Raw genomic sequence first — 27,977 nt, 5'->3', positions numbered from 1 at the left:
TTTAAGTTTGACCGAAGTTCAGAGAGTGAATTTGCATTTTCATTAAGCCTGTCTAGGCTGAATGTGAGGTTTATCATTTTATAAAACTTTTTATTTTTATACTATTTGAACTGTAAAATTGTTTAAATCATAGATTTTACGGTCATTTTACAATTTAGCAAGTTACTGTAGACGTTGGTGTTATTTTTTAAAAACAAGGTTGCCTCCTAAACAAAATATAATTCTATTCTAATATCAGAATTTTCCCAAATGACTTCAACTGCTGAATCCAATATTTTATAAATTTTTTTATTTGCTTGTCCGTAGTTTGCAGGTGTGATGACCACAGAAAGCATAAAGGGCGTTCAGTACATTTCAGTAAGAGGGTTTTGTAGAGGTCTAATGGCAAAGGGAAAAAGTAATTTGCACATGTAACATTTATATCTTCTGACGAGCCACATGCGGGTTGGAGGGCCTGGTGTCCACGCTTTGAGTAGCTCTACACTGGGGATTAATTGTGTGGACAGTTTATCAGCTGTGAAACAACAATCTTGTTTTCAAATGTGCAAAGCCTTCCTTGGTCACTGTGGAAGCCTTCCTGTGGAAAGATTCCTGTCTGTTTACACAATGCATCCAGGCAGACGACCAAGAAACTCATGTTGATGGATTTGGGACCTTTTAACATATCAGCAATTACGTTACACAACTCAGTGAAGACGGCAGCTGCCGAAAGAGCACAGCTGCTCTCCAGGGCTTCAGTTATGCCGATCATCTACCAAAAGATTCCTAGAACAGACAGCCGACAAAAAAGAAAAGATGGAGTTTGGAGTGGCATGCAGCAGTCCAGTGCTTTGGGATATGTATTTTATGGGTGGGATTTTTCCCCACTATAATTTTTTTTAACTCTCAGTGGCAGTTTTGGCGTCAGCGCTGCTCACATCCTGAGGCATTAATCATGACTCAGTTCTGCTCATAACTCTTCGTTCTGGGATTAAAAGATGAAACAAACATGCGCACAAATGTGGGCCCAGGTGGATGGAGGCCTGAGAAGGCCGACAGATGGCGGCAGCTCGTGTTTCCTGACAGATGATGAGGATAATATGAAATTGGATCAAAGATCAGGTCTACTTCTGCAGGAACTTTTTTTTTTTTTTTTGCCTTTTATTATGATAAGGCAGTTGACAGGAAGCGAAAGGTCCACGAGCCGGGACTAGAACTCGGGACGCCCGAAGCGCAACTCCGCTATATGTCGGTGCTGCCCACGAGGCTATTGGCTCCGACCTTCTGCTGGAACTTTAAGAGCTTTTATTACTATTGAGACTCCATTGTTCCTCTCGACGTCAACCCTTCTCTAGCAAGAAATGCATCAGATGCGCATTGACTAACCAGGAGATCTGGCTGGCTGAGGAGATCTATAAAGCTTTCTGACAAAAACGCACACAGTCCCAAGCCCTTCACTAGCGAGTATTCTGATGTGCATGAGCTGTCACATCAAAGGCAGTAGACATGGAAAATTATAAAGCCATTTGTTGATTTTTAAGAGCTCTCATGGTAAAACATAAACTCTCTATCCATTCAATCCGCTTGTCCTATGCAGGGCTTGAAATCAACTTTTTTGCTCTGGTTTTGCAACTTTGTCGCTAGTGGTTTTCCAAAGTTACTAGCCACTCAGCATTTTCACTGGCCACAATTTTGACGTCGATACCATTGGGAAAAACTGCTATGTAGATATTTTTAGTATTATCTCATAATTTGGCAGCAGGTATATTAGGCTGCCGTCACTTTAAGACCTGATGCACGGATCCATTATACTGTTACACGTGTTTTCTTTCGTAACTGTTTACGTTCTTTTAAAACATATGACTCTGTTTACATGAATACTCGCCAAGACTGGCATTTTGACATTATTTTGTGTGTATTTGACTGTTAAAGTGCAAAAAGCAGTGAAAAAGAACTCAATTTATACTGAGAGGCGGCTTTATGTGTGCAGTTTGGGTATGAGCTCAAAATCTGCGGGAATGAGTAAAATAATCCCAAGCCAAAGTTCAAGCCCTGTCACACCAACAATATTCATCAGGTTTAAATGAAACCAGTGAGTGAGGAGAGACGGGTTTGTGTGTCACTCGCTGTCGGAGAGATGAGAGAGAGACAGAGAGAGAGAGAGAGAAAGAACAGCTGGTATCGTGTATCTATTCTGCAGAAAATGAGGATTGGAAGCGTTTCAGATATTTCAGGATCGATATGTATTGAAAAATTTATATTTTTGACAACACTAAATTGCACTTAGTTTGTAATTCTAGATGCCTTTTTAAAAGACTACAATTGAAAAATGTATATATTATATATAAAATTCAACCCGCCAAAGTGTCTAGTAGGAGTGACTGCGTTACACACCACTGCTGAAATACACACACATTAGGCGGTTTGGTGGGTGTTAATGTCTTATAATGGAAATATCTTCTCTATATAAAAAATATTTTCTCTTTATATGTTGCTTGTCAATAGATAAAGATGTTGTAATCACAGCTCCTTCCGGCCAGTACTGGGAACCTGTGTAGTCACATTAGACACGTGTTAGCAACCGACTTTTTCAGGAAAAATTCACAAGAGGTTATTACTGATTTCTTTTATGTCGTAGCTTGAAGTTGACGGGGATGTTACGTCTAGAGGACTGGATAATCTCATTTCCCAAACAGAATATGATGTGGCTGTGACTCCGATTTATGATTCTGGGACCGGAAACCCAATGCTTAACACTGCCAGTACAGGTAACCGTGTCATCAGTGAATAATTATGTTGCATAATACTTTTTTAAATGTTTCATATTTCTGATTGTAACCCAAAACTCAACTTCTCTTCATGTTGGTTTTAGATGTTGTTCCTGCTCCGAAGAACTTAAGGTTCTCTCAAGTGACCCAGACCAGTTTCAGGGCTCACTGGGAGCACGGCGCTCCTGATGTCGCGCTCTACCGCATCGGCTGGTCCAAGAGCGGAGAGAACAACTTTCAATATGTAAGATATCAGAGACTCAACCATCAAATTAATCTCCTTCCCATAAATTCATAAATATTACATACAATCATAAGTGTGAAGTATTTAATTTGTTAACTACTTGAGTTAACATGAACTAAGAATTATCAATACTTCTACAGCATTAAAATCAAATGTCATTAACATTAACATTTTTTGACATTAGTTAATGCACAAACATGAACAAACAATGAACAGATGGATTTTTATTAGCAAATCTTAACAAAAGATTAATAAATACTGTAACAAATGTATTACTAATTTTAAGTTAATGTTTGATTAACTAATGTTAACTAATGAACCTTATTGTAAAGTGTTACCCAATATTTGTACTTGTACTTTTTTGCACTTTTTACTCCATTACAATTACATGTAGACTTAAAACTTCTATGTACACATGTCATATGATTTAAATCTTTTATCAGTTTAAAAAAAAAATTAAAATAGTATTTTTCTTTATTGTCAAACAAATGAAGACATAATGTTCATTTTGGGTGAAATAGTCTTTTCAGACATAGACTCAGACATGAACTACTGTAATGTGTTTTTTTATAATAACCATTGCTAAACACTGTTCATGATTAGTCTTGATTATTCGTCTAAAAATCACTATACTCAAATTTCATGCCACTGTAAAATCATCTGCTAATTTAAGATGAAAATATTCAGGTAACAGATTTTAGGATATTGGCTTTAGTTTTACATAGTTAGAACATTGAGTGAAAAAAATTTGATTTTTGACAGGTTTCTCTACAAAGTTTTGATAAACACTGTAAAATACACCAAAAATACTAAAATGAGAAAATCTGCTGCTGCTTGTTTTCAAAAGCTAAGAAAGGTTATGTTTAATTTTTTAACTGTGAAATACTTAAGTACAATTAAATGTGGATATTTTTTTCCTTTAACCTATTTATAATTCCAATTTTCATTTGAATTCTTTGTTAAAGTTTGAGTAATTTTGTGTTTTTTATACTTTAAACAAATGTCTATGTATATAGAATTTATTAGATTTATTTCAGTTGTAGTTTTAGTTATTTTAATGCATCAACTTAAAAAAAAAAAAAAAAGGTTTATAATTATAATAAAAATATTTTATTTTATATATTTTTTGTAGTTTCTTTTATTTCAAGCAACTGATATGTTTTGGTTTTAGATTTAGTTTTAGTTAACTATAAAAACCATGATTTCACTCAATTATTAACATTATACATTTTTTGGGGGTTAGGTACTTTTAAGTGAGTAAAATTCTTGATATCTTGATATCTTCATAATATCTATTCTTTACATGTACAATTTCTCAGTACTTTTTACATTGCTTCATGCAATAGTGATTATTAGTATCTAGCCACAGGAAGTAGCAGTAATATTGTTGGTATCTCAGTACTGGTAAATGGTAATTTAATGTTTAGCAGATGTACAGTACTGTACAGTATGCGTCTAATACCACACTCTTCCTCAGGATATCCTGAGCAATGAGGACACCACTTCCGTTCTGGAGAACCTGGAGCCGGACACCCTCTATGACGTTACTGTCACTGCCATTTACCCCGATGAGTCTGAGAGCGAAGATCTTTTGGGCAAGCAACGCACATGTAAGAAACCACAAAATCCATATAATATAAACTTGAGTTTTTTCATATACTGTACTTCAGCCACCATATGTGAATTTGACAAACTCTGACTCTTTCTCTCCGTACCCAGTGGCCAAATTTATTACACCTGGTGAGTCTGTTGTTTTCAAGATATGACATTTGACATTAATTATGTTTTAGAATGCAAAACTGAAATATCAGTATTTTTTCTTATAGCTCCTAGTGGACCTCCTCAAAACCTCCAGGTGTTCAACGCTACCACCACCTCCCTCACCGCCAAATGGGATCACGCTCCTGGACGAGTCCAAAACTACAAGATCACCTACGTGCCGGTTGCAGGAGGAAGATCACAATCTGTAAGGAACATTTCACCTTTTGAAACTTATAAAGTTGATATTATCTGGCTGACTGAATGACTGGTGATGTGTATCATTTCCACTAGCGGCACCAAACGAAATTGCTAACATGTTTCCCAGGGATTTCGAATTCTCACGAATGTGATTTGAATGATTGTCACAAAATGTTTTGGACCCTAAACAACAGTTTTGAACCAAAAATTGTGCACATAACCTTTCATTTACTCATCCAATACACAACTCACAGAATGAATCTGCAGTGTGATTAAAATGTAAAACTTTATTCCAATGGAGATAGATAAGTTATTCCATATATACTTTTTAATTTAATAAATTAGTCAAATAATGAGGTTATAAAAACTGCATGTACTCTACCGTTCAAAGGTTTGGGGTTAGTATGATAAAAAAATAAAATAATGTTTTCATCAATGACGCATTCAATTTAACAGAGCAACAGTAAAGACATTTATAAATGTACAAATTATTTCTATGTCAAGTAAATGCTGAACTTTCTGTTCATCAAAGAATCCTTAAAAAATATTTAATTTCCACAAAATTATTAAGTAGCATAAATTACTTTTGACATTGATAATAATCAGAAACATTTCTTGAGCAGCAAATCAGCATATTCAAATTATTTCTGAAGTATCTTGTGACACTGAAGACTGGAGTAATGATGCTGAAAATACAGCTTTGATCACTGGAATAAATTACATTTTAAATATATATTAAAATAGAAAACAGCTATTTTAAATTGTAATAATATTTCACAATATTACTGTTTTTACTGTGAACATTACTGAGTGAACGTGAGAAATTTCTTCCCTAAAATCTTACCGACCTCAAAAATGTGGACAGGAACATCCTGAATAAAATCCACCACCTTCACACTGTTAACTTAGACCTGTAGTTTGCATGATGTCTTTAGATAAATGTACAGCACAGGAATAGGTTTAATCTAAATTATTTATTGTTTTATTGACATTATATTTAATATGAATAGCTGCACTAGCTGGAACAGCACATTTAATATTCCCTACAGGTTGATGTTATTTTCAATGGCATGATTGCTCTGGTTTAAGCTGGTCTCCCAGCCTGGCACTTTACCCAAAACCACTCTCAAACCAGCAAGCCAGACCAGGCCTGGAGACCCGCAAATCTTACGCAGTTTTAAGATGTTTTTGTCTTCAGGATCAGCTTTCATCTTATTATTTTCCATGTTTTCATGGTATCTGTGAAGGTGCAGATGTGTTGTTTTTCTGTCCTAAAATCATCGCAGTGATTTTTCAGCCTCTGTTTTCTTCATCAAGAAGGCAGATTGACACTGGCAGCAGTCACAGAAATAACAGCATAAAACTGCACACTGTTTTGCTTTGCTGAAAAACAATCCTATCTGCAATCATATTTGTGATGTGCTGTTCCTGACATTAATGCGGTTGTTTTATGGAATATTCTGGTGACATGCTGTAGATTACCAAAGAAAACTATTATGACACGTCCGTCGATTTTGTTGAATATCTAATTTAGAGTAAATGTAAATGCATTCCTGTTTGCTTTATCAGGCTGAGGAATGGGTCAAAATTATTTTTGTAACACTTAACAACAGGGCTTGACATTAACACCCACCAAATGCGTGTGTATTTCAGCAGTGGCGTGTGACGCAGTCACTCCTACTAGACACTTTGGCAGGTTGAACTTCATAAAGACTATAATATATATATATATATATATATATATATATATATATATATATATATATATATATATATATATAAAGACTTTATATAGACTATATATATATTATAGTCTGTACAAAGTTCAACCTGCCAAAGTGTCTAGTAGGAGTGACTGCGTCACACGCCACTGCTGAAATACACACGCATTTGGTGGGTATATATTTATTTATATATATATATATTCTTTGTTTTATTTATTTATTTTTATTTATTTTTATTTTTCATTATTATTATTTTTTAATTGTAGTCTTTTAAAAAGTAATAAACTACGTGCAATGTAGTATTGTCAAAAAGAAACACTTTCGATATTGCACTTAATCAGTTAAATACATACAAAATAATGTCAAAATGCCGGTATTGGTAAGTATTCATGTAAACACAGTCAGTTATGTTTTAAGTAAATGTAAACAGTTGAGAAAGAAAACACACGTGTAACAGTATAATGGATCCGTGCATCAGGTCTTAAAGTGACGGCAGCCTAATATTCCTGCTGCCAAATTATGAGATAATATAAATAAAATATCTGTATGGCTGTTTTCCCCCATGGTTTCGATGTCAAAATTCAAGTGGCTAGTAACTTTACAACAGTGTTTCATTTGTTAACATTAGGAAACTGTATTATTTAACATGAACTAACTATGATATATAATTCTAAAGCATTTATTAATCTTTTAATTTCAACTTTTACGTATACATTATTAAAATCAAAAGTTGTATCTGTTAATATTATTTAATGGACCTGAGCTGACATGTACTAACAACGAACAGCTGTGACATTAACAAAGATTAATAAATACCGTAACAAATGAACTGCTCATTGTTAGTTAATTTCAGTTCATGGATTTACACAATAAACACATTTCATTTTCTCTGTCACAGACACAAATTGGAGGAAAGAAAAACACAGTTATTCTGCAGAAACTGACTCCAGATACTCCCTACTCCATCACTGTTGCTGCAATCTACGCAAATGGAGATGTCAAAGACATTTCTGGCCAAGGAAAGACATGTACGTGACCAAACACGTGACTTCAGCGCATTCACTGGACCTGTTGGTCACCCAGCTACATTAATGCATTTTCAAATCGTATGTAAATTACATAAATTAGGTCATTGTTGACATGCTGAATAGAGTTTTCTGTGTGTTCCCATAGTACCGCTGGGAAGTGTGAGAAACCTTCAGGTCACGGACCCCACGGTCAGCACTCTGAATGTACGCTGGGAGCCGGCTGAGGGGAGCGTACGGCAATACAGGATTTACTACCAGCCCGTCACAGGGGGCGCAGAAGACATGGTACGTCCCAGGGCTCCTCTTAACTATTATATCATGTTCCAGGTCAGTTTGACCCACAACACTGTCAGAAATAGTGGTGAAGCTGAGGTGTTTTTCTTGAAATTGTGTGACTGTTTCTCATTTAGGGTCGTGAACATGCCTGTTTTGTGAAAAAACAAATGTTTTTTTTTTTTTTTTTTAATCATATGTTCTTATAGTTACACTTTATTTGAAGGTGTCCTTGTTAGTACAGTTTAATTATACATTAATAATTGCATAATTACATAATTATACATTCAAGTGCTGAGCAATATTAATTAACTACATGTACTTACTATAGGGTTAGGATTAAGTTTGGTTTAGGGTTAGTTGTTATGCATAATTTATAGTTATTACTACAGTAACTACATATAATGTGTAACAAGGACACTGTAAAATAAAGTGTTACCGTTCTCATTTTTGTAATGTATGAGTAGTATTAATGTTAAAGGTTTACTTACCTGATTTTTTTTCATCGTGTGATTTTTGGCGAATTGTATTGAATCTAATTAGGAATTAGGAATCTAATTAGGAAAGTTCTCAGGAGCTTTTGCTTCAGGACTCAGATTTAAAGTCCCCCTTCAGTCAATAATTTTATCCCTTAAAACTCATTTTCATCATCACCAAAATTACATATTTAAACTGAAAATGAATATGCAAATGAGCCCCACCTCCACTCACTCACTCAGCTCAGAGATCCACTGGTTGACGATCACACGTTGATCTGATTGGTTACAAGGTAGTTTGTGACGTCAGAAACACCAGCGATTTCAAAGCGTGTTTTTGAGACTGTCTTTGGTTCACTGCAGTTTTAAGGAGAAAATACTCAGCAATGGTGTCGACTTATGAATTTACACATAGTTTGTCTTAAAGCATATTAAAACACCACATAGACATATAAACTACATTAAAAGCTTGATTTTCATCACAAAATGCAAAAATCCCATAGTCTTGCATTGAAGGCCAGTATATCACCGAGAATTATGGTTGTGCTCTTTTGACTTGGACAATGACCAACAGCCAGGCAACCACTTGGACAAGTGCATAGAAATATACCAGACAAATAATAATAATAAAAACTATTGTTTGTTCTCTTAGGCTCAAGTTCCTGGAAGCACCACCAGGACAGTTCTGAAGAACCTGCTGTCTGACACCGAGTACACCGTAACAGTAGTGCCAGTATACGCTCCTGGAGAGGGCAGGCGCATGTCGGAGAATGGAAAAACCTGTGAGTTCATGCAGCTTCTTCTTATTTTAGCACGACTGGAAAGCAAATAATTCCCAAACTCATCCATCATATACTCCCCAATCACAGAAAATCATCTGGCTTTACCATTAAAGTTTTGCACCTATAAATAGAATCTCAGAGACTTGCCCAAAGATTGTGTCAGCTTTATTGGATCGATCACCAAGGGAGGAATGCCGATGTGCTGGCAACCCTTTAAATGTGACTCCAGGCTGGGCTTAATGAGCCTTCTTTATGGGGTGTAATGACTGGAGATGCTGGAGAGAGGGCTACAAAACAATCTATTTCACCAAATGTAAAACCCAGGGAGGTGCAAGGACATAAAAGCACCCTTATTTACTGCTGTCAGCTCAATGCTCCTCTTTTTGGAGTCAAACTAACAGATTTTTGTTGGCGTCACTGTTTTTCCACCAGTGGTTTGCTTCCCATCATCTGCGTTACTTTGTTTTCCAGTTTTCTTTGTGTGGCTGTGCCACGTTAATGCAAGTGTTAGTTTTTTTTGCTGTTGGAAATCTAAAGCCCGTTGTTTCCATGATGTCATGATTACTGATGTGTGTTCATCAAAGTTGTGCACAAATTACAGTAAATATCACCATACTTCCCTGGTTGATTGATTACATTAAGAATTGGTATTACAAATTAGTTTTTTATGTTTGTTTGTTTTTAATATGCAAATGAGGCATAATCTATGAAAGCTTGTTTCTGCCACAGAATACAAAAAAATAGATAATTATGGAAGCTGGTTTACGCCACAGAATAAATAATAAAAAAGGTAATTGCGACTTTTTATCTAACAATTCGGACTTTTTCTCACAATTGCAAGTTATAAAGTCAGAATTATGAGATATAAACTCGCAAGTTATAGAGTCTAATTCTGAGAAAAAAAGTCAGATCACAATTCTGACATTTTCTCGCAATTGCACATTTATATCTTACAATTCTGACTTTATTTCTCAGAATTGCGAGTTTATATCACGCAATTCGGACTTTATAACTCGCAATTGCGAGTTTATATCTCACAGTTATGAGATTAAGTTGCTATTCTGAATTTTTTTTTTTTTTAAGTCAGAATTGCGAGATAAAAAGTCGCAATTACCTTTTTTATTCTTTATTCTGTGGCGGAAACCAGCTTCCATAATTATCTACTGAACGCTCGATAAAGCCAGCTTCAATTTTTTTTTAATTTGAGTGACATATTAGAGTCAAAGGTTTTTACGGGAAAGGATTTTGGAAATCTTCTTTTATCATTCAATTATCAAAAAAAAAAAACAACTGCCAGAATAAAATTAATTTTCACAATGTTTTTAGGAATGAAATGTATAAAATCAAGCAAATGATTTATGAAGAAACCCCTCTTTAAAAACCTTCAGAATATATAGATAGGAATAAATCTGTAAAGTTTGGTGCAGTGGAGTTTTCTGGTTCAGTGCATGTGAAAAATAATCATAATTTTGAGTAAACGGCCTTTAAAGATAATATATGAATTGTAATTGAAATCTACAGACACAAATAGATAAGTGCAATAAAATAAACTCAACAAACCAATTAATCATCTAATTAATTACTAAGTAATCTAATTACTAATTCCCTTGAAAAAGCAAAGTAAGGGATTACTCTTAATTACAGTTACTTCTGATGTAATTGCATTAAATACTGTATAGACTATATTAGGTATAAAAAAAAAACTTCTCTCTTTAAATACTTTGGTCAGTTCAAGTATAATTTATGCACTTGTATATTGTTTATTTAAAAGAATCAAAAGTGCAGTTTCGTGTCTGTCCTTGTATTGTTCAACTGGTTGAGCTTGATAGGGGATTTAGAAAGTAACTAGTAATAAGTAATCCAATACATTTTAGAGAGAGTAATTAGTACAGTAATCTAATTACACTGTTGAAGATGTAATTAGTAGCTAGTAACTAATTACTTTTTTAGAGTTACTTACCCAGCACTGCTCGAGACGAACTCAAATGCTGTGTATCAACCAAATTGATACAGAGTTTTAGTTCACAGGACATTTATCCAAACATGAGCCGGGTCTCTCTTGACCCTTTTGAAATGTTTAATTTGATTCTGTAGTGGTTGACATTGAAACTTCCGTTGCTACTACTGTGTTTAGACCCGGACATTCAGTAGTAAATCCTTATTTTCAGGGTCTTGTAAATAGTTGTACATTACTTTACCTCTTTAACCACTCACTCCTTTTACTGTCTTTTTGTTTTATGATACTGCTCCCGCTCATGTCTGAAACAGTGGTGCGGACCCCTGCCAAGAACATCCAGGTTTACAACCCCACCACAAACACCCTGAACGTGCGCTGGGAGCCGGCGTCCGGAGAAGTGCTGCAGTATCGGGTCGTCTACGCCCCCCTCTCTGGAACCAGGCCCTCTGAATCTGTAAGTCCTTGTCGCTAGGCTCGCGAGAGAGAAATACTCGGCCAGAGAGACTTCTATGCACTCGGTCCCTCTGCAAAGATGTTTGTGTTTTTTAATGTCGTGTAACACATTCTCACATGAACTTCATTGCCTGAGAGGGATTTTCGCAAAGCTCCGAAAACCCATAAACGGCTTTGATTGTTGTCAGACCCTTTCGTAAAGAAAGCAGCTGTGGGAAATCTGTATCAGACCAAACCGGTTTTATTTCAGCACAGAGGAAAACAGAGTTCGAACATTCTGTCTTGTGTCTTAACAGAGCTAGCTTCTTATCTGCAGCCACAAAGACCTTGTGGAAAATTGTTATGGACGTTTTCCGTTACTATGGCTTGTTTTCCAAATCAGTTGCATTGAGTCAGAAATTCTCTGCACTTTCATTTCAACCTCCAATATGCAATGAATTCTTTCAAATTTTCCACTGAAACACTGAAAAACCCAAAGCACTGAAGTACAATCAATCGTCAACTGGTCTCAATTTTCAGAATAAAGGATAATGTTGTCAGGAGTGAAAAAAGGGAGTTCCCATGTCATTAATTGGGAATTCAGTGACCCCCATGACCTGGCATTGTGAAGCGCGGTGAAAGGAGGTGATTGCCTGCCACTGTCAGCACGTTATTCACTCGTATCTCTACAACTGAGAGAACATTAACACATCAAAGGAATGTTTCCGCTGCCTCTTGCTTTGCATTGACTGAGAAAGTGATCGCTAATGATTGGGTTGGAAATCAGTGGTGACACAAACATCAGTAAGTGCAAGAAGTCATCTCTAGAAAAACAGCCAAGCTTCTTTCTCAGGGTGTAATATATCAGAGACTTTAAAGCCAGCAATTCTGATGTTTGATCGTAAGAGATTGTAGAGTTTTTTTCAATCGCTTTGGCTCAATTCTCAAATGACTTTTTTTTCTCTCAAAAAAATCAGATATCTGAATAATTAGTTTCTTGTTCACATCAGATTTTAATTTCTCATTGATTTAAGCGAATTGCATGTGTTTTGGCACGTGTGCAAAAGAGTAAGTACAATTGTCTACAATTTGCACAATGACTATTTAGTCATCATTGCACATGGCTTGTTGATCAAAACTGATGAGTTGATTCTCAGTGAAACTCTTCACAACTTCTAAACATTCTTTCATCGTGTGAGCCATCACATGCAAAATGATCCAGTTAGTGATCAAAATCTGTCAGACATGTTATATTCCATAAATATTTATGACATGGAATGTTTGTAATGTTTGCTAAATTGGCCAATAGCCTGCCGTTGTAATTAATAGGAATCACAATCTTATCAATCAACCCATATATATATATATATATATATATATATATATATGGAGTTTGCTGACAGCACAATCACCAGTGCATCTGTACTGTATAAATACATTTGTCTTTAAAGTACATTAATTTTTGTTGAAATGTGTAAACTGAAAATTCTTGTCATGAAATAACAATAGGAAGATATGAATGTTTTAGAGAGAGACATAATAGTGTAAAAATAAACAAGCAACTGAGAATTTTCAGTTTAGATTACAACATTTCTGCAAAAATAAATTTACTGTATAAATACACATTTTTACATCAATAAATTTTGAATCTGTATTTAAAATGCTCAGTGTGATACACAGACAAAACTGACAAAAATTCTTGTAATGTACAGTATAGAAAGCAGTAGAAAAAACATGAAATTTGTATATAACAAATATGAAATATTATAACAGCCATTGGCCAATTTACTGACACAATAACTAGGTTTTGAAGCATATATTAAATGTTTTGGGTGAGTTATGACATTTTGCAGACATGCCACAGATGTTCCAGCAAACAATTGTGACAATTGAGCAGTTTAGAGAACGTTAAGACTGTTTTTGAAAAATGTGCCAAAGAGAGTGAGGAAAACTGTGATATAATGTTGATATTTTTGGGGGACAGCATTTTGAATACATTTTTTTTTTTTTGCATTCTGACATTTTCCTGACAATTAAGTATCCCCCGTTTTTTTTTTCTTATTACCATAATGCCAATCAAAAATATATCTAAACAGACAGACTGACTGACAGACAGACAGACCATTGATTGATAGATTGATTGATAGATAAACTTTAGGTAGGTAAAAGAGATAGACAGACAGACCATTGGTTAAACTTGGAGCAAATGTTGTTCTGATGATCCTAAAATAAGTTTAATTTAGTTAAAAATTATAATTTTTACCCATTTGATTTTCCTTTTGATTTGGTGGTGAAATGTGACTTGCATATGTCATTTGTGAGATTCGCTCATTAATCAATGCAAAAGCATTTGAAGTCTCAGATGTCACTAGTTAACAAAGACAGCCTCTGTGTCACTCCCTGGTGGTTAACTATTCCTCTCTGTTATTGTCTGTAAGGTCCTTGTCCCAGGGAACACCGTCACTGCCCTGCTGGAGCAGCTGGAGTCAGACACACCGTACTCTGTGAGTGTGGTGGCCCTGTATGCTGACGGAGAGGGCTCCTCGGTGTCCGATAATGGGAAAACACGTGAGTCTGAGCGCAGGAAGCCCTTTGTTTGGTGTTCATGGCTCATTCTCAGGACACAGTGCCATTTGTGCAGTGAAATGTCAGGATTTTAATGCATTTATTATTTATACAGTACTTCAGTTGCACGGGTAGCTGCTAAAATTTCAGGAAATCTAATTTCCCAACTTTCCCAACAAGGATTGTTATCAGATTTATCATCAAAATGTCAAATGTTTAATTCTCGAGCTATTTCCCACAATCCCAACTCAATACATTATTTCATCTCCATCACATGGCTTTACTAAGCAATGCCATTGCACCACCTTGCACTCGTGCCAATACATTTCTGTACAAAAAATGATCAAAATAATCTTTCCCATGACGGAGAACTTCTGAGCTCTCTGAGGCATAGAGTAAGTTCAGTATGGCTGTTATTTATATCAGTAGTAAGTCATCAGGGCACAAATACTACACAAATGGCCCAATTTCTTGGGAATGATCCTTTTGTCTTCTAATGCATTATTTTGAGGGATAATTTTGACTGTTCTCCTGATGGCAGTGCCCCGCAGCGCCCCCAGGAACCTGCGTGTGTATGACCCGACCACCAGCACGCTGTCGGTGAACTGGGAGCACGCAGTAGGACCCGTGCTTCAGTACCGCATCGCCTACGCACCCACCACTGGAGATCCCATTGAGGAATTTGTACGTGGTGTTGAAGTTTATAGTAGTGATTATGAAGGACATAATGTTTACATTAGATATTTATAATCATGTAGAATCATGTATAATCATGACCCGTGGACATCATTTGACCGACTGTATGCGGTTTTTCCTGCTGTTTTTCTCATAGACAAGCGTGCCTGGCAACAGAAACTCTGTCATCTTGCAAAACCTGGAGCCAGACACTCCTTACAACATCAATGTAGAGGCCATTTATCAAGAAGGCCCTGGAGGAAGTCTCTCTGGAGATGGAAAAACATGTGAGGATGGTTACACTATCTCATGTTACTGCTTTATAGACAGACAGACAGAAACAAAAGACAGACAGACGATCGATTGACTGACTGACAGACGGACGGACAGATATAGATAGATAGATAGATAGATAGAGATAGACAGACAGACAGACAGACAGACAAATAGATAGATAGATAGATAAATAGACAGACAGATAGAGATAGATAGATAGATAGATAGATAAATAGATAGATAAATAGATAGATAGATAGATAGAGATAGACAGACAGACAGACAGACAGACAGACAGACAAATAGATAGACAGACAGATAGATAGATAGATAGATAGATAGATAGATAGATAGACAGACAGATAGATAGATAGATAGATAGATAGACAGACAGATAGATAGATAGATAGATAGATAGATAGATAGATAGACAGATAGACAGATAGATAGATAGATAGATAGATAGATAGATAGATAGATAGATAAAATGCTGTACAAAGAGATCAATTGATAAGTAAAATGCTGTTTCATGTAAACACACACTGGTAAGATGTGTTTGCTCAATATTAATGTTTCTGTGGCACGTCTCCTTCAGTGGGTCTCCTGGAGCCTCGTAACCTGCGTGTGTCAGACGAGTGGTACACTCGTTTCCGTGTGTCCTGGGATCCTGTGCCTGTGCGTGTCAACGGTTATAAGCTGGTCTACACACCAGTGGGTAAGAGAGGTTTAGACCATTTTACCATGTCGTCATTATCTAGACATCATGTTGTAGGTCAAACTGGGACACATTCTAGTAAGCTCTGTGTTTTGCGTGTTGTTCCAGGCACGGATAACACCATGGAAGTGTTTGTTGGTGATGTTACTACACACAACCTGCCCAACCTCCAGCCTGGGACAACGTACGACCTGAAGGTTCATGCTCAGTATGACTCAGGCATGAGTGGAGCTCTGGTCGGACAGGGAACCACCTGTACGTGCTTGTTCCTTCAACTGAGAACTTTTATGGACATGTTACCAGATTGTTTAGAAATGCCTGTTTAAACTGTGGAATGCTGTTTACCGTTGCAGTGTATCTCAATGTGACCGACCTCAACACATACAACGTCGGCTATGACTCATTCTGCATCAGATGGACTCCTCATCGGGCGGCAACCTCTTACAGGCTCAAAGTCAATCCTTTCAATCGTAAGGACAAATTCACTAAACAAAAATGCTGCATTTTCTTCACATTCCAGCTACTGTTATACGGTTTCAATAGTCCACATTAGACATTCTACTAATTACATGTATAAGTGACTTTGCAACTACATCAATTACCTCTTGTTAATTTACAACAACATGTCAATTATCTCTCAGTAGAGAATTAGTAGACTGTTAGGTTCGGGTTAGTAGAATAAGTGGACGTACAGTCAGTAAAATGTAAACAGTTGAGAAAGAAAACGTGTGTGTAACAGTATATTGAATCCGTGCATTAGCTCTTAAAGTGACAGCAGCCTAATACACCTGATGAAGTCTGTCATTAATGATAATCAAACTACAAATGACAAAGGAAAATCACTCACTAATCTTGACTGAATAACTTTAATAGCAATAATAAGGATTAATCTATATTTAGTGTATACAGTAAGACTATGTAGTGTTATATTACATTTGATTATAATTTTTTTTTGATGTAGGCTATCACTTATCTGAATACCACTGTTAGTACATCTTCCTGAAAAACTTAAAACACTGTTTATTTCATTTGTTTTTTTGTTCTGTTGTATGTATTTGTCTGTTTTGTTTGTAATTCGTTTCTTTGCTCTTGTATTGCTGACTGTTTACTTGTCTTATGTAATTATTTTGAGGACCTTTCTCTTTCATTAGTTCACTTAGTATTAAGCTTTGCTGAAATATCGATAATTGTGAAATTTCACTGATATATAAAATTACTGAAAAAGTGAAAAAAGACTGATCATACTGACCAAAAATAATCGTGATTATGATTTTTGCCATAATTGAGCAGACCTAGTTGCACAGTTCCGTCTCGTTTAAAATGCATTATTGAAATAAAGTGTTAGCGTTTGTATAACCTCACATTGCTCCTCTTCTGTCATCATTAGCGGCTAACCGTGGAGGTCAGGAGGTCACTATCACCGCTGCCGAGAGCCAGTACTGTTTTGACGGGCTGACCCCAGACGCGCTGTACAACGCCACAGTCTACACACAGACCCCCAACCAGGAGGGGCCAGGAGTCAGTGTCAAAGAGCGCACATGTAAGTCCTGACGCCTTCAGAGGAGTTCAGTCCCACGGCTCTGTTCTCAGTGTCCTCATGTCTGCGTTCTCCTCTCTGTAGTGGTGAAGCCCACCGTAGCCCCAACACTGCCTCCGACTCCTCCACCTCCACCCTCCATCCCGGGAGCACTCGAGGGTAAAGACACTGCACATTATTCCCTTTCTTATCTTTATTTTCATACATTAATGCTGATAATCTCACGGTTGGAATTTGTTGTGTATTTTATTCACTGCCATTCAAAATGTCAGTAATATATATTTAAAAAAAGAAGAAATGACAACTTTTATTCAGCAAGGATGTGATGAATTGATCAAAAGATGGAGTAAAGACATTTATAATGTTAGATTTATATTTCAAAGAAATGCTGTTCTTTTTGTACTTTTATTCATCTAATAATCCTAAAAAAGTATCATGGTTTCCACAAATAATATTAAGAAGCACAGCTGTTTTCAACATTGATAATAATGCGAAAAGATTCAATATTACTCTTTTTACTGTACTTTTTAAATAAAATAAATGCAGTCTTAGTGAGCATAAGAGACTTCTTTAAAAAAAGATAGATAGATAGACAGACAGACAGACAGACAGACAAATAGATAGATAGATAGATAGACAGACAGACAGACAGACAGACAGATTAGATAGATAGATAGATAGACAGACAGATTAGATAGATAGATAGATAGATAGATAGATAGATAGACAGACAGATAGACAGATAGATAGATAGACAGACAGACATACAGATAGACAGATAGATAGATAGACAGACAGACAGACAGATAGATAGATAGATAGATAGATAGATAGATAGATAGATAGATAGATAGATAGATAGACTTCATCACAGCTGAAAGTACATTCAGCAGGGTTGATATGATTTATTACTATACCTCATTAAATCTGGTTTTGTAATGTCAGTGTGCAAAGGTGCCAAGGCTGACCTGGTGTTCCTGATCGACGGCTCGTGGAGCATCGGAGACGAGAGCTTCGCTAAAGTCCGTCAGTTTGTCTTCAGCATGATTGGGGCCTTCGATGTCATCAGCCATGATGGCATGCAGGTACTGACCCATCTGCGGTCATGTGACTGACTCGTCTGCAGTCATGTGACTGACGTGTCAACAGTCATGTGACTGACCGCATGCGCACGACTCCCTGACCGAGCTGTGATTCATTTGGTGTTTTGTCTCATTCTGTGAAAACAGGTGTCTTTTGTGCAGTACAGCGATGATGCTAAAACCGAGTTCAAACTGAACACCTACCACGACAAGGGAATGGTTCTGTCCGCCCTTCAGATGGTCAATTACAGAGGAGGAAACACCAAAACAGGTTTGTGATACACTGAGCGTGTGTACATACACATCAATACGCTCAACATCTCCCAAACGTCAGCTTTTTGAATGAGTCCGTTGTCCCTTTTTACATGCAAACTAATAAACCAGCAACTCATGCAAACCGCGTTTGCAAGACTTTATTAAAAAATCATTCCCCAGTAGTGACGTCAAAACCTAATCATTCATGAATCTGATGCCAAGTAGCCTATTCAGTTTGTTATGTGAGATGTGATGTTTAATAAATAAGTAGTATTTTGACTGTACCACTCCTGCTTCCATGGCACAAGATGAGAACACATTTATATCATTTCTTGGGTCATAAAAAAAGTTTGCAGAATGAGCTTAAATCTGGAGTAAGGGCTCTTTCCTAGTGTATATCACATGCACAAGTCAACAGAACGCAGGTTATTGTGTTAACATTCCGGGGAACCATGGGTTTTTATCTAGCTGTTCTGATTGGTTTATGCTTAGACTGTTTATGTCTTTACTCTGATAAAGGAAAACGGGTTAAAGGATTAGTTCACTTTCTGTCCATGCCTTTTCAGCGCTTCTTTTTCCTGACAATAGTTTAACACCAAAAGAGCGTTTGTGCTGGTGCAAGTTGTAAGTAAATCTGGCCCTAAGTGTTTGAATGCTGTTTGGCAAAAACAGATATAAATCTACGAAATACTTCATTTCTTGCACTGTGTATATGTGTGTGAATGCATTAGGTGCTGCGCTGAAGCATGTTGGAGATAAGGTGTTCATCTCAGACAGCGGGATGAGGAGAACCGTTCCCAAGGTTCTGGTTGTGGTAACCGATGGACGTTCTCAAGATGATGTGAAGAAGAGTGCTACTAAACTACAGCATGCAGGTAACACAAATCCCAATGATCATGCATGGCCTCAGTCTCATTATGCAACATATAACTGCTTATTTTGGGGTGAAATGCGACCCGGGCAAGTTCTTGACAGGTTTTGACAGGCGATGTATCTCCCTAAAGCCTCGGTGTTGTCTTTTCCACAGGCTTCAGTGTGTTTGTGGTGGGTGTCGCAGACGTAGACAGTGCCGAACTGAGGAACATTGGAAGCAAGCCAAGCGAGAGACACGTCTTTATCGTTGATGACTTTGATGCATTTGCTAAGATCCAAGACAACCTCATTACATTCATCTGTGAAACGGCAACATCCAGTAGGAAGTCATTCTTTTAGTCTGCATTGTTCACTTTAACTCTAACATGAAAGACAAGAGTAAAATAATTTCCTGATTTTTTTTTTTCTCACAGCGTGTCCTTTGATTTACCTCGATGGATTCACATCACCAGGTCAGAACTTGACTCTCGAGTCCATATTCGATGACTTCCCATCATCATAGTCTTGTTTTCCTCTATCATCACACACTGTTATGCATCTCTTGATTGATGTTTCGATGAAAACGCATAGGTTTCAGGATGCTGGAGGCTTTTAACATCACTGACAGGACGTTTGCTGGCATGAGCGGCGTCTCCATGGAACCAGGCTCCTTCAACAGTTACATTGCATACAGACTCCATAAGGACGCATTCATTTCCCAGCCCACAAAGTAGGTCGGATTGCAGTGCAATTGTGCTTTCTGAGCTGCTCCCTTACAGATTGTAATGGTATTCAGGCAATCACAATTATTTGAACCATCTTCAGAGGGCTTGCAGTCTATGGTCTCCGCAGCTTTTTCCCCCCAAGAAGCATTTCTCCTTGTTTGTTGTAGTAGCTTGTGAGAATGAAGTGTCTGATTGTACAGAAATTTCCAGTGGTAACTCATAAAAACATTCTCATGATTGACCTGAAGATTAAATTCATCCTCTGCTACTTTTGAGGAGAAAATCCTATTTTAAAGAGTTTTATGTGGCTTGACTGAAGTGCAGAAGACAAGTTCAAGCAGAAGACACTGCCAACCGGTTGCTTTTGCGGTAGAAATTTGTCTGGCAAAGTTTTTCTATTTACAGTTGTTATAATAGTGTATTGAACTATTAAACAATAGTACAGAAACTATGTGTTCTGTACAATGTAGTGGACACCAGCATCAGAAAATCAGGTTTATTGTCGTTAATTAAAACTGAAATTATTTAAAAAATATATATATATTAATTGAAATACAGCTTCAAAAAATTATATAAATATGAGACAAAAAAATCATGAAATTAAAACTGAACTAAAACTAAAACTGAAAAAAAATAAATAATAATAAGTCAATTAATAAATAATAATATAAATAATAAATTAAATGTTAATATTTAAAAAAAATATATACTAAAAATGGCAAAAGCACATAAAAAAAAAAAAAAAAAAAAAAAAGAAATTAAAATGAAAACCGAAAATATAAAAATATTTTGAAAAAATTTGAAAGCTAATTCAAAATATATAAAAAACTATAATATACATAATACTAACATTTTAAGTTAATTAATTTACTATTGACTATTTAATTATTTTAAGAATAACTTAATACACACAAACCCTAGAGCGACTGATGTTTCGGGAAGGTCCGATTTTAAGCTTTCAAATCTTATCTCATATCAGAGCATCCATTGAAAGCAGGTTTTTCAAAACTGCGCCAGGTTTGTGTGGCTTTCTTTTTCTGATTGTTTCAATGGTTCTCCAATATGCTGTAGTGAGTGTACCTCAGTTTGTCCTGAGCTCACTGAAGATCTGGTCTGAAGGCATGCTTGATTAATTTATCTTTAATGATGTGTATTCGTGGGTTGGCAAGCAGCTGTTCGAATGGAAACACTCTGAGCACCAGAGAAGGGAAAATACTTTCAGTGTGTTGCGAGGTCTGTTTGTATTTTTCTCAGAGGACAGTATGTGAATCTGTTCTGCACCTTTTGATTTATGTCTGGTTTCACTGCACAACAAATTAATCTGCATAAAGCCTTTCATTTTTTCTGTTCTCATCAGACAATACAAGTTTTTTTGTATTGATAAACGAGCTGTATTTTTCTTTAAAGGGAAATCCATCCAGATGGTCTTCCTCCCTCCTACACGCTGATTCTCCTCTTCCGTCTCCTTCCCGACACCGGCAAGGATGCGTTTGATATATGGCAGATATCAGACAAGAACAACAACCCTGAGGTCGGGCTCACCGTTGACCGTAAGCAGTTTTTATCTTCCTTGTCTCATGTGTGTGTTCATGCAGTCAGCCTTGCGGTGTCTGCTGAACCTCATTTAGAAACCCAGACCCTCTAAATGGATTCCAGATTTTAGGGTTGCAGTGATTTATAGCAGTAATTGCTCAGAAATGCATAATCAACCCATTTAGTGCATCAAGCTCATATTAGCATGGAGAGTCTTTGTGTTGTTGTTGTCTCATATTTACTTCGGCACTCAGTGCAGAGCCATGTGTAAGTGTGTGTTTTGTTCTCAGCCTCCAGTAGAGTCATCTCATTCTACAATAAGGACTCCAGAGGGGAAATTCAGAAAGTCTCCTTTGATAACGACCTAGTGAAGAAAGTTTTCCACGGCAGTTTCCACAAGGTAGAATGATTTTACATACTTTGATTGACTACTTGGCCATTTAATGGGTTTCCTTTTTACATCTTTCATTAGTGTGTAATGTTGCCGCTTAAAAAAGTACGGAGCATTTCCCAAACACGCTCGAAGCGATTGACCAATCACAACACACTGCTCCAGCTGACCAATCAGAGCACACTGTGCTTTTGAGAAGGAGGAGCTTCATAGAGACAGGAACTAAACAGAGCGTTACTGAAAGAGGAGCTGGAATAATGTAAAATATGGGAAAAATAAGGTGTTTTTTGAACATTCAAGCATGAAAACCCTAACCAAATAAAGACGTTGTAAAAGGGCATAATAGGTCCCCTTAAAAATTGTCAGCAATGACACACATTAAAATAATAAGTGCATTGGTAACTTTCATAAAAAGCCAGGGTGACTTCTGAAGACCTGAACCGGTTCTTTTAGATGTCCGTCGTTGAATTATATCTTCTTTATCTTGACTGTGGACGTGCATATGGATCAAGAGATGGATTTGAACTTGCAGTCTCCTTTTTTAAATACTTCCAGATAGAGAACATTAGGAAAGTGCTGGAATTTCTCTGGAAGAATATTAGTCCCTGCAAAGCAGTAAAGATTGTTTGGTACAGTATAACGATTTTGGAAGCGATGGCTTGTGTTATAAGTCTTGGCTAATAAATTCAGAACAAGTTTCCCACTGAAGACACGGTTTTACTTCTTGGAGCTCAATGAAAGATTTGTCACTGTTGGTTTGCCTTTCGCTTTAAATTGCGATGTTTATGGCCCATATGGTGAGCGCTCATTGTTGCAGGTTTGTGCAAGAGCAGTTTCCAGTTTGTGGTTCATGAGAGCTAAAAATCATCAATCATTACTATTGAATATGTTGTTAAAGTGGACGTTAATGATGTTATTTTTAAATAAAGGGTTTTGCTTTCTCAGAGGTTATTCTAGGCCCAGTGCACACGCTGAGTCTCTTTAAAGCTTAACATGTAATCATTTTGTCATGTTTGTCCCAAGTGACTGCTGACATAGTTTAATTGCTAATGTAAAAAACGTCTGACAACCAGGAGACTGTAATTTATACTAGCGTCTTGGCAAATCAGATTTCAAGATGTGCTAATTTTACATCCACACATGAAAGATTTTGGGAAATTTGAAAGCACAGCTTGAGCAATCGGGATGAATCTCAAGAAGCCTGTAAAGACCACCGGAAAGTCGAAGAAAATGTAGACTATTTCCTATTGATGTAATACAAAAAAATTAAGTATTTTAAAATATAAAGCATTTAAACATCATTATAGTATTTTTGTACAGCTTTGTATTTGTACTTTAGTGTCAAAAGCAGTAGTGCTGTATTATAGTAATGTGTCATATTAGAATAATCTGTAATAATAATGAGAATTTACTGACAAAAAACAGACCTAAAATAGACTTTTATTTGAATTTCTTTTGGTTGTTTGCATGAGATTCACCCATGGACATCATTACAATGACTTCATTGACAAAGTGATGTCATACAGTGTGCATTTTGGCTTATCTAAGGGCCAATTTGTGGTCCAGGGTTGGTGCAGAAAAGCATTGGTTTGCAGCTGTAGTCTACTGTACGTTCAGCAACCACTGGCATTACTAGAGACTTGAACACAGAACAACAATTCTGAGCTAAGGTTGTGATTAGCTGACCACCTTGGTTACAAGATTACAGACTGGTTACATGCAAAGGAAACCTCTCAGTTTCAGCAAACACATCAAACCCCAGCTAACATTGGAAAGTTGAGAAGGTTCTTTAAAGTTAAAGAATTTCTTTCTTCTCTCTCAGGTTTGTTTGTGCTTACGAAAGGCCCGTTCACAACAAGGACGATAACTATAACGTTTTAATAATCGTTTTTATTCTATAGACATCCACACCACAATTATAATGATATAACGACAGAGGAATGATATTGTTGGAATCATTTTCAGAACAATCTTTTCCAGCTGATGAATGATAAAAACATTGACAGCCAATCAGAATCCACTTGACTTTAAGGAGCTCGAGCATTTAAAGTGGCAGGCGACAAGAAAAATAATGTTATCGCGCATTGGACAGTAATATAATTAATGTTAAATGCAAATTGTTTGAACAACCCTATACATATTAGACTTCACTGCATAGATCATCATGTGCCATTTGCAATAACAGATATGAATGATACTTCAAATTAATACCCCAAGACAATAACATGAACAAAAAACTAAAAACTAAAAAAGACGAAGCAAAACCCCAGCATATTGTGGAGAAAGTCATGGGATGAATCTCATGAAGCCTGTCAAGATCACCAGAAAGTCAACAAAAATGATGTTGCTTAAAGAAAGTGCAATCCTTATTCATCTTAAATGATGCCATTGCCAGACCACATGAACATGCATCGTCTGAAGGATTATGGATTTGTAAGGGTTAATTTATTTGTAATAGTTAATAACAACCTAAAAGCCTTTATTATCAGAATTAAAATATGAGTGTCCACAAAAGTGTGCCAGTATAGTGTTTAATAAGAGTGCTTAGAAAGCCATAGGAAATGAAAACAGCTATTAAAGGGATTCTATGGTCAACCACACAATACCACACAGAACACTGGCCCCTTCTCGATGCCATTTCCTTCCTTTTATAAAATCCCTCTGATTATGAATTTAGTAGCTAAAATTAATCCATGAATAAATGCTTTCCGAGTTAGATTTGAAGTTCATGTCATGTGAACGGTTAGGAAGCACTCCTCACATGAAGCACAGATTAGACTCATAATGGCTTTTTAGTGTTAATGTGCGATCACATTTACCATTTAACATTTTGTGAGCAAAATCCAGACACTTTTATAGTAATCTGCACAATCAGGAGTTCTACATAGATTTTGGTCATGCAAATTCGCCGCATTGACCAGTGGTAAGTGTTAAATTACGGTCACATTTAACGTTACTCTATGAAATCAATAGGAATCCATGCAATCGGGAGTTTCGCGTGGCAAAAAAAAAAAATCCTACTTACATTTCACGCATGTTGAAGTCGGTCACACAAATTCACAGCATTGACCAGTGTTAAGGTGCAGTCAAATTTACCATTGCTCGGCCAAGTTTCAAACGCAAAATCAACTCACACATTTGGGAGTTTCGTGTGACAGTGATAAGTTCCCCACTCAAATATTTTGCTTGTGTTCAAGTTTGCGCGAATCCCCATGATGACCAACATAAAGCTGCTTGGTTTTATAAGTGTCTACATTCAGCACAACTTTTTTTGCCTGTGAAATTTCGCTGAAATTTTCTAGTGTGACAGCACAGTTAGCATGTTACTAAGCCAACAACGTGATATAATGTATATAAATGATCAAATGCATAGCACACACAAATATTGCTAAATACTTTCAGTGTATAGTGCATTATAAGTAAAGACACACTGGAAAGAGAAGTCAAGGGTTTCATGCACCTCAAATGAAAATGCTATTTGTTTAGAACATGTACTTACATTTCACTTTGCTGTCCATGTGTAGACAGTAAGTATCAATGCAGCGCTTAAGTAAAAGGAAAGTAACAATTTTAAATTATAGTTTGAAACCACTTCCTGTCTAAAATGTGAATTTACTCATTGAATTCATAGAAATAGGAAATGGTGGGAAAAGATGGCCAGCCAAAGGTGCAACTATGAGATGGAGGCAGAGAGATATAATGAAAGTCTGACAGGATAGAGTGAAAGGCAAGATTAAACCACATGGTGGGCTTTTTCTGAAACCCACAGTAGCCAGAATGGGAGGAGAACTGGAGAAAGTGTGAATGCAAAGTACATGGTACAAACGAATGAGACTGTAGCTCTGTAATTTGGCCCTGACCGTTACGACACACTTTCCACCTTAGCAATAATGGTCTCTCAGCTTATAGTTTTTGAATGGATGGCTACAGTATTGTATTCTCAGCTTCACAAAAGCTTTTGAACCTACTATTTGGATAAGCTTCTGAAGCTTTCTATCCGAAGCCTTAACTTCAGACCCCTTCTGCTTGTGGGAAGCCAAATGCTGGTTGCCAAAGATGTTGACGGTATTTTGGCAAGAAATATTACCTTGCTTTTGGACTGCTGGTTTACAAAGTATGAATATCAGATGTATGAGACGGTCAGACTTTTTGACTGAAAATATGGGGAACGAGCGCATTAGACGGTCAGCCGCAGAATGACATAATAGCAACATGTGGAGACGCTACATAAAGAAAACGTTGTATTCCCCCTAAAAAAAAAGTATGGAAAAAGCATTTCAGTGGTTGCATCCGCATGTAGAATCTCATAGTGTATTCAAAGGGGAAATTACAGTTGGTAAACCAGTTAATATTATCTGCTGACATGGACATTCGTATTTTGTGTTCAACAATTGGCATGTCTTTACATAATGAACTAATTAAACTCATTATAGTTGGACAGAAACTGTTATTGGAAGAATTGAGAGCGTAACTCTAAACATAGTTCGCAGGCCGTAGGGTTAATGTTGTCATGGGAGAATGGTTTCGGAAAGGATGACTTCTGAGAATTTTTTTGTCAATCAGGCAGTTTTGTGAATCTCTTTTATAAAGATTTATGAACCAACCCAAGATGTCTAGAGTACTGAGTAATGGTTGGATTGCACCACTGAAGTATTTGCACTTTATTTTTGCAGCTTCACATTTCTATTTCACCGAAAAATGTCAAACTCAACATCGACTGCCAAGAGGTGGCTGAGAAAGAGATCAAAGAAGCCAACAACATATCCACAGATGGCTATGAAGTCCTTGGAAAAATGGCAAAGTCTGGTGGTTCAAAGAAGCAGTCAGCCACAGTAAGCACAGATTGCTCATTCCCTTCGATACAGCCAGAGATCCAAACACGCACTAAACTATTAATCCTATGAATATACCCTGCCCTTTCCTTTGTCCCCTCATCCTCAATCAATTGCATGTCCTCCCACCCATTCATGCCTGAACGGATTCGATTCTCTCTGTATTCCTTTTCAACACACTGTTGTGTGCATGCTTTTTTTTAAACTCCCGGCGCTCAATGCGAGCCATCTGTAACATCCGTTTGTGTTCCCATTTTTCTCTCCCGCAGTTCCAACTCCAGATGTTTGATATTGTCTGCAGTTTGGGCTGGACAAGTCGAGACAAATGTTGTGATATTCCAGCAATGGTAAGTAGGGATTGTGTATAGATTGTCATCTTGAGGGATGGGCTTTTGTCTACTGTTTGGTCAGTACGCTGATGGCTTTTAGTGAAAGAACACTTGATAGTGGTAACTGAGAAAAGGTCATTGAGTTTTGCAGACTTCACAAGATGTTCCCCTTAACACAGCTGTCAAGCTTCTGAACAATTCATGGTTGTGTTTCGATATGACTTCCTTTTTCACGCTGATTGCCCTTCTCCATAATGTATCTTTGCACAGTCCCCTTGCAGCAATATGTCATTCACTGTAAAGCAGTAAAAGGGCTCTCAGTTCATAGGTTAATCTTCCTCAAAATCAAGCATAGAGAACTGTAACACATTAACGCATATTTCACTTTATGTTAGTGATGAGTAAAGTAATGCTCATCAGACTATGCATTCTATTTACATTGATTGCATATACAATTGAATTTCCAGTTCCACACAATTGGTGGATTTAAATGAACTTTACACAGTATTTACTCAAAGGTCTAAAAAAGGGCACTTTTCATAACAGAAATAGCATTAAAGGGATAGTTTTCCACCCAAAATGGAAAAT

General features: G+C 36.7%; 1 protein-coding gene across 3 annotated transcripts in view; it reads left to right on the top strand.

Annotated features, from left to right (window-relative positions):
• Nucleotides 1-27,977, top strand: part of col12a1a (collagen, type XII, alpha 1a) — an 82,198-nt gene that overhangs the window by 39,817 nt on the left and 14,404 nt on the right. For all 3 annotated transcript variants that reach the window (XM_082144028.1, XM_082144026.1, XM_082144027.1), the window contains 27 exons: nucleotides 2,618-2,747; nucleotides 2,852-2,991; nucleotides 4,469-4,601; nucleotides 4,711-4,731; nucleotides 4,818-4,957; nucleotides 7,573-7,702; nucleotides 7,848-7,987; nucleotides 9,104-9,233; nucleotides 11,502-11,644; nucleotides 14,061-14,190; nucleotides 14,729-14,871; nucleotides 15,020-15,149; nucleotides 15,734-15,853; nucleotides 15,962-16,108; nucleotides 16,207-16,323; nucleotides 17,241-17,393; nucleotides 17,475-17,549; nucleotides 18,336-18,475; nucleotides 18,620-18,743; nucleotides 19,459-19,602; nucleotides 19,755-19,919; nucleotides 20,014-20,052; nucleotides 20,171-20,309; nucleotides 21,712-21,854; nucleotides 22,128-22,237; nucleotides 26,902-27,060; nucleotides 27,330-27,407. In XM_082144028.1, coding sequence (XP_082000154.1) covers nucleotides 2,618-2,747; nucleotides 2,852-2,991; nucleotides 4,469-4,601; nucleotides 4,711-4,731; nucleotides 4,818-4,957; nucleotides 7,573-7,702; nucleotides 7,848-7,987; nucleotides 9,104-9,233; nucleotides 11,502-11,644; nucleotides 14,061-14,190; nucleotides 14,729-14,871; nucleotides 15,020-15,149; nucleotides 15,734-15,853; nucleotides 15,962-16,108; nucleotides 16,207-16,323; nucleotides 17,241-17,393; nucleotides 17,475-17,549; nucleotides 18,336-18,475; nucleotides 18,620-18,743; nucleotides 19,459-19,602; nucleotides 19,755-19,919; nucleotides 20,014-20,052; nucleotides 20,171-20,309; nucleotides 21,712-21,854; nucleotides 22,128-22,237; nucleotides 26,902-27,060; nucleotides 27,330-27,407 — 3,363 coding nt within the window. The remainder of the gene's footprint in view (nucleotides 1-2,617; nucleotides 2,748-2,851; nucleotides 2,992-4,468; nucleotides 4,602-4,710; nucleotides 4,732-4,817; nucleotides 4,958-7,572; nucleotides 7,703-7,847; nucleotides 7,988-9,103; nucleotides 9,234-11,501; nucleotides 11,645-14,060; nucleotides 14,191-14,728; nucleotides 14,872-15,019; nucleotides 15,150-15,733; nucleotides 15,854-15,961; nucleotides 16,109-16,206; nucleotides 16,324-17,240; nucleotides 17,394-17,474; nucleotides 17,550-18,335; nucleotides 18,476-18,619; nucleotides 18,744-19,458; nucleotides 19,603-19,754; nucleotides 19,920-20,013; nucleotides 20,053-20,170; nucleotides 20,310-21,711; nucleotides 21,855-22,127; nucleotides 22,238-26,901; nucleotides 27,061-27,329; nucleotides 27,408-27,977) is intronic.

Source organism: Leuciscus leuciscus (assembly GCF_965113295.1).
Source record: "Leuciscus leuciscus genome assembly, chromosome: 17".
Taxonomy (NCBI): domain Eukaryota; kingdom Metazoa; phylum Chordata; class Actinopteri; order Cypriniformes; family Leuciscidae; genus Leuciscus; species Leuciscus leuciscus.
This window is presented reverse-complemented; position numbering and strand designations above follow the sequence as displayed.